Source organism: Portunus trituberculatus, chromosome 41, assembly GCF_017591435.1.
Source record: "Portunus trituberculatus isolate SZX2019 chromosome 41, ASM1759143v1, whole genome shotgun sequence".
In the NCBI taxonomy this organism is placed as follows: domain Eukaryota; kingdom Metazoa; phylum Arthropoda; class Malacostraca; order Decapoda; family Portunidae; genus Portunus; species Portunus trituberculatus.
The window spans coordinates 9,951,269-9,958,487 of NC_059295.1; the positions used below are offsets into that span (position 1 = coordinate 9,951,269).

At 43.6% G+C, this 7,219-nt stretch overlaps 1 protein-coding gene across 1 annotated transcript in view; it reads left to right on the forward strand.

The window, feature by feature from the left end:
• Nucleotides 1-4,442: 4,442 nt before the first annotated feature.
• LOC123516812 overlaps nt 4,443-7,219 on the forward strand; it is a 35,100-nt gene continuing 32,323 nt past the window's right edge. The window contains exon 1 of the mRNA XM_045276497.1: nt 4,443-4,799. Coding sequence (XP_045132432.1) covers nt 4,736-4,799 — 64 coding nt within the window. The 5' untranslated portion in view covers nt 4,443-4,735. The remainder of the gene's footprint in view (nt 4,800-7,219) is intronic.

Below are 7,219 nucleotides of genomic sequence, written 5' to 3' on the forward strand. Positions count from 1 at the left end.
CGGAGATGGGAGCGCGCGCCACGTGAGCAAATATCTTGTAACACACTGGACTTTCATAAAGATTTTTTTCAAACACTACGAAGATAATGGATTGTCAGACAAAATTAAAGTTGGCCTTGGTCTCTTATCCCTCTAGAAACTGGTGCAGGATTCTTATCAACCTGTTACTGCAATCATGAAGACACCGCTGAGGACCTTAATACCTTCCAAGATACAAGTTCAATAAGATGTTCCATTTCATAAAGCCGGTAGTACAGTACGTCGCTACCAGTGATATGTCTAATTATCGTTCAATCTCCATTTTACCTTTACTCTCTCTTTTCTTAAGTTCCTCATGAAAAAGCGTGTAATATATATTGCAGTAAAATTAAGATATTAGATAAAAAAAAAATTTGGGACTTAGACCGGGGCTATAGTAGAACCAGGCTAACTTGACAATCTGAGCGCTGCTACCTCAACTCCGGAGGGCCCTGACTTGACCATCGGCAGGAGGGAGCGACCTGGAGGATTCACACGTCAAGGACTATGGGATGTCAGCGCCGCAAGGACTATAGCGTTGCAAGTGTAGCGGAAGATATACAGCTTCGATATTTCATCATCAAATCGAGAGCCATTAAAAAAATAAATAAATAAAATAACATCGCATTTGTATTTAACAACAAATAATTTTGTGATAAGACAAAGTATGACAGTATGATTGAAAGAGGGAAGTTCATGCATATATCTGTGAACTGTGAACGTGACACCAATGTTGAACAGAAACAGCCCGCCCCCTAGTTAGTCTGAATCCACTATAGACGAGCCACGTCACCTGCCTTGTTCCCACGAACTGCTTGCCACCACCACTATCGCCACCACCACCACTCGCCGTGCACTTGGCACATCGGATCATATTCTGAAACACTTCTGTGTCGTACTTACTATTTCCAGAAGGCTTTAGTTGAAGCTTCACATGTTTTTCCAGCTGGTTTTGCCTTTCTAGTGATATGTTAACGAAATTTATATAATCATCAAAAGGAGAAACAGTCCTGAGAACTGTTAATCGTTTATGTGGTCTTTAAAAACAGTCGCGGTTAGAGAGCAAAGCAATACTGCCGCTTCACGCGTCACTTCTTGACTCTTTAACTTCCTGGACAATATTTTCATGTCAACCTGCAATTTCATATGCTCATTTTTTCCCAAACCCCTCCAAAAAGGTTCTGCAATTAAAGAAAAAAAGTTAAATTAATCTCCTGTACTCTCTGTGTTTCCTTCGTGTCCAAGTAAATAGTGCAGTGTTTTGAGTCACACCAAGTGATGGCCATAACAGTAAAAGGATTAATCACGACATTAGACACTTATTTTCTAGTATAAAGTTATCTCTATCATACCGGTTGGTCATTGGAAAATCTGTCCTAAAATTTTAAACGCTCCTTCTCCTCTCATTAGTTTTTTGCAAAGGAGGCGCAGTGCTCTTACGTTGGTGACACTGCATTTTAGAGGTGAAAGCCTTGTCAGGACAAAGAGAAAGGATTGGATCGTGATTGAAAGGATGCTTTGTTAGGTTGTGGTTGTTTCCATAAATGCTTAAGTCTACATAGGTGAAGGTTTTACTAGGTAACAAACTGCATGTGTGAAAGTGAGTTGGTGGTCCGATGTGGGTCATAACATTTCCTGTTTTGTGCAGCTCCAGCGTTCGTGGGTCACTCTGTGCAGTACAGTACCTCGCGCAGCAACTGTATTCATGCATATTTTTTTTGGATTGATTAAGATGTGAAATAAACAACAACAACAACAACAACAACAACAACTGAAACACAATCAATATCTGGAGATGATTAACTGTGTACTTCTGAAATAATGTGGATATGAACAAACAAACAAAAAAAAAAAGTGAATATAATTGCCTTATACGCACCTACAATCAACTGAACAAAGATGTGGTTGCCTACCTTTGAAGAAGTGCCATACAAACACACTGTCTAACTCTAACCATCGTGCACTGCTGCTCTCATTCTTCAGACAGAGACCACACTTACGAACACCTTCCACTACCACCCCTTCCTCTAACACAGTGGTTCCCAAACTGGGGGGCGCGCCCCCCTAGGGAGGCGTAAAGAGAATTCAAGGGGGGCGTGAAGTCATCTGCTAAAAAAAATGTTTTAATAGATTATAAGAATAATAAAATCAAAATGTCTCTCTGGAATGTACTATTATTTGTTTGAGTGGCTTTCATTATTAAAATTTAATACAAACAGAGATCTGTTTTCCTGAACAATGCTAAGAAATAAATGCAATAAAATAAAATAAGTTCACATGAGCAAAAGAGGAAGTGGGAGGGGGGGGCGAGCGGGTCTACTGGAAGCAAGAAGGGGGCGTCAGGTAAGATAGTTTGGGAACCACTGCTCTAACACCCTTCCCGCACCCACAACTTTTGTCTTCTGGTCTTCAACTCATGTTTGTGCCCACTCCCCACCTCTCTCATCCTGCAGACAAGTGTACCCACTCAATCCTGGAATATTGTGCTTGCCTTTTGTGATAATATTGTTGAGTATCGAACATTTACTTTAGTTTACCCTGTTGTATGTCAAAATGATATAGAAAACTTTCAATTTTAGTAGAGACATAAGTATTATTGTTTGTCCTTTTCAAAATTCGTAAATACAAGTAAGAATATAATATTGCTTACTATTCAGTCAATCAATTCTCAGATTACCACACACTTGCCTTTAACAGGACGGTCGTGATGGGAAGCGATGTGCCATGTGAAAGCAGGGCGCCCACGCACACGGCACACCGAGAAACACGTTGTTTTGACTCAAGCAGCCAGTTGACAGGGATTCATGGCTACAACTGCTGCTAATGGCTGGCTGGGCTGAGGCAATTCAGTTCCCTAGCAGTAAAACCAACGATTCTCACCCAGGCTACTACCACACGCCAGAGTCTTTGTCACCCCGCCCCGCCCCGCCAGGAGCAGGGCGGCGATGGACTTACTCGTAACCTTCAGGTGTCCGGAAGAGCCAGGGATATATGTCAAGCGGGAACATTATAGAGAACACCCCATCATCTGGACCAGTGACAGTCATCCTGGGTGCACGCTGACGGTGGAGCCTCGGTGCATGAAAGTTTTCAAACGTTACTTGCATGGAAAGAGTTGACATGGCCAGTGTGCATAAAATCGCTCAGTTCAGAAATGTTTTAAGAAGGAATTGAGTATCAAGTAAGAAATTTATTCATGATAAGCTTAAAACATTTAACATTCATGTTATACCAGTGAATTACTCCTAAATGCAACTCGTGCCACACGGGGTCTGCACGTGGTGTTTTGTTTTATCAATCATATAACATTATATACCAATTGTCTCAGACCGAGACCTTTTTATTTCTATTTACACATTTTCTTACATCTAGACTATTCGAGGAACGTAAAATATTTATTTATTTTTTTTTTTTACTAATTAATCGTCCAAAACGCGAGGGGACATGAATATCTTAAAAGTTTGCGAAAAGGTGCATGAATCTGAGTGCTCCCAAAACCTGGATTTGTCTACTCTTGGAATATGTGAGCCTGGATCCACTCACCACTCATCCACAATTCAGCCAGGTCCAAGACTCAACCCTGCTCCGGTGCGGTCTGTCAGGTAGAGCAAAAAAAGTCAGGTCCCCAAACCAACACCACTCTTGGACGGAATACAGAAGTAGATGACAGAGAAAGAATGCAAAAGGCGGCATTTAAGAACATCAACACTTACTTCTGTAATATCATACGGGCTCAGTGTCGTGGTGCCATATACGTACAATAAAGTGGGATGGCTGACTGGTAAATGTGCTGCGACCTTTTTGAAAATCCATACAATTCAGAGTGGGCAAAAAGATTTAACAATGGGCTTTACAGCAGGTTGGGGGCTGCCTCTCTACCTGCTGGTCAACGCACATATTGTTTCTTCTGTAAATATGAGATCAAAAGGACAATTGCAGCATTTGTAAACTGTCCTCAATATAATCGTGTTCCACCCCTAGAGTTGATGCCCGCTGCTGCTCACTCTCCCGCCCTCGCTGTCTGTCAATATCGAGCTGACTTCGGTGTTCCAGTGGCGCCAATGGTACGGCGGAGCCTTAGTAGGCTTATCGTGTTTTTTTTTTTTCTTCTCTTTCTTTTTTTATCGGCCTAATCTCGACAATTAATGTCTAGCTTTGTCATGTGTCGTTCTCCTTTTGGTGCATAACAAAATAACGCAGATCTTCAACCATAAATCCACGTCTAATTTCTGCAAGTGTTCGATACAAGCGGGGACTATAATGTCCTCACTTTCACTGGAATCCTGTCAACCAATAAGCTCTGCGGAAGGCGACGGTGGTCTTGTCCCTACCGGTGTGGGCGGAGCTTCGTGTAGTTGCCTGAGGAAACAGACTATAACGACGGTCGAAAAGTTGCAGGATGCGCATGCGCGAATTGCACACCCAACAGTCGCAGGAGCAGATTGTGGCCACCGGCACTGCACCACCCCACCGCCGCCTCACTTGCCCCTGCACTCACCAGATCGCACCGTGACGCTACATTTGCTCCCTGCGCCGAGTAGGAGCGGGAAGAAGCCGTAGTAAAGGGGCGTGTGAGGCTAGGCGGGTCGCACGCGGTGGGTCGGGGGCTATCGATCTGGGGGAGTCTGTGGAGAGACTACACCGTGTGAGGACCGCACAGTGGCTCCTGGCTCCTAGTGGCTCGCCCATCGCCTAGCGTCCAACATCAGGGGGAACCATGAACAAGTTTTTCTTCGGCTCCGCTGCCCTCCTGGCCCTGCTGGGACTGTTCGTCAGGGAAGGTGAGACACACCTCCGCTTGGCTGTTCGACCTATGCAAAAACGAACAGTAATTAAAGAGGACATGACAGTGTGCAGTCGTCGAAGCCGATTGAGGCGTGGACTGGCAGTGCTGAGTGACTGGGAGAGGGAGGCAAGGGAGGGAAGCTGAGTGGTGGAAGGCCGGAGTGGCTAAAGCCTGTAAGGGTGGTGTGGGGAGTGACTGACAGGTGTACACTGGTGGAGTTTGGTGGAGTGGGTGTTAGTGACTGGCGTGGGAGTGAATTGAGGGTGTGGTGGTGGTGGTGGTGGTGGTGGTGGTGGTGGTGGTGGTGGTGGTGGTAGGGGAGTGAGTGGTGAGTAACAGAATTGGCTCGCAGGTGAAGCAGAGGGGAATGATTATCGGGTGCGGGGGTGGGGGAAAGAGAATGCAGTGGTGGTGCACGGTGATGGGAGGGAGTGACTGGTGCAGGGGAGTGGTCGGCTGGTGGGGGAGTGACTGGTGGGGTGGGGCACTAACTGATGAAATAGTGAAAGAGTTACTGAGGCGGGTACTGAGTGAAAAGGGAGTGGAGGGCGTGAACAGCGAAGAGGGGAACAAATAACAAAAGCAGTGAGGAAAGAGAGACGCGACTGTTGAAGATAGTGAAGGGGAAGTGATAAAGATAGTAACAGGGGAGGAAAGGAAGGGTGAGCAAAGTGATGGGTGAGGGAGGAGGGGAGGGGAGGGGAGTAATGAGTAATGGGTAATGGTACAGTGTGGTGTTAAGGGGTTGAGTTGGGGAAGTGGTGGTGGATGAGGGAATGGTTTGGGGATTCTTAATGAGGTATTTTTGAATGCGCATAATTTTCTTGCCTTTCCCTGATTTTTTTTTTTTTTTTTTTTGTGTAGTTCTCTCTCTCTCTCTCTCTCTCTCTCTCTCTCTCTCTCTCTCTCTCTCTCTCTCTCTCTCTCTCTCTCTCTCTCTCTCTCTCTCTTTTCTCTCTCATTTTGATTGTAACTTCTATTCTTCTCCATTCATTCCTTGTACCTTCCTACCTCCTCCTCTTTCCTCCTTTCCTCTTCCTCTTCCTTCTCCTGCTGCTCTTCTCCTTCTTTTTCTCCTTCTTTTTTTCTTCTTCTTCTTCTTCTTCTTCTTCTTCTTCTTCTTCTATCCTTCCTCCTCCTCATCCTCCTCTCTTTCCTCATCGTAATTTTTCTCCTTCTGCTCCCTCTTTTTTTTCCTCTCCTTTTTCTTTTCTTCTTCTCTTTCTTCTTCTTCCTCCTCCTCCTTCTCTTCCTCCTCTTCCTCCTCCTCTTCCTCTTCCTCTTTTTCCTCACCCTATTCCCCATCCTTCTGCCCCTCCTTTCTTTTTTTTTCTTCTCCTTTTTTTTCGTTTTCTTCTTCTCTTTCCTCCTCATCTTCCTCCTCATCTTCCTCCTCCTCCTCCTTCTCCTCCTCCTTCTCCTCCCGGAACAGGCAACCGAAGCACCAATGAGGGGCATCCTGTGGTGGGAACTTTGAACACCGTCAGGACATCCGAGGAAAAGAAAAAAAAAAGAAAAAGAAAAGAAGAAAGTTAAAATGAATCGTAATGATGAAAACGCTTCTCTTTTGTTTTTTGTCCCTTCGTGCGAAAAGAATTAGTGACAGTGACTCTTTTCCTTCTTTTACTTATTATTATTGTTATATTATTATTATTATTATTATTATTATTATTATTATTATTATTATTATTATTATTATTATCGTTGCTGTTGTTGTTGAAATGTTAAAGAAAAATGTCAGTAAAGGTCGACCCAACTCACGTGATATTCAAATATTGACTCGACAATTTTGTATTACGAGTTTATTTACCCATCAGGCTTTTCATTTTTCTTTTTTCTTTTCCCTTTTTTTTTTTTTTGTCTCGTTTTGTCACTCTCTCTCTCTCTCTCTCTCACTCACTCATTCATTCAAACACTCTTTCCTCATTTTTTTTATTTACTTTTCAGTCATGCATTTATTTAATTTTCCCAGTCCATTTCTAACTATTCTTTCAGTCTTCCCATTTTTTTTATTTTGTGTCCCTTCCCTTCCCATTCTTGGTTATTTTATTTCTTCCCAGCGGTTTATCCAGATTTCTCTAACATTTTCCTTTTTCTTTTTAGTTTTGGAACCATTGACTATTTTCCATTTTCTTTTCTGTTCCTTCTCGTCGTGTTTTTGAAGGCATGTACGAGACCTTTGCTAACTGTCTCCATTTTCTCTTCCAATTTCCATAACTGTTCCTTCCATTCTTTCAATCCATATTAAACACTGACTGTCCGCCATTTTTTCCTTTCTACTTTTCTCTCTCCTTTTTTCTGTTCCCATCCGCCGTGTCGTGAATGCGTGAGAGGAACCGAAGGAGAAGACGAGAGAGAGGGAGCAGAAGAGAGCACTAGTAGCCACAAGGTCGAGGGTGGAAGGCTAATCTTTAA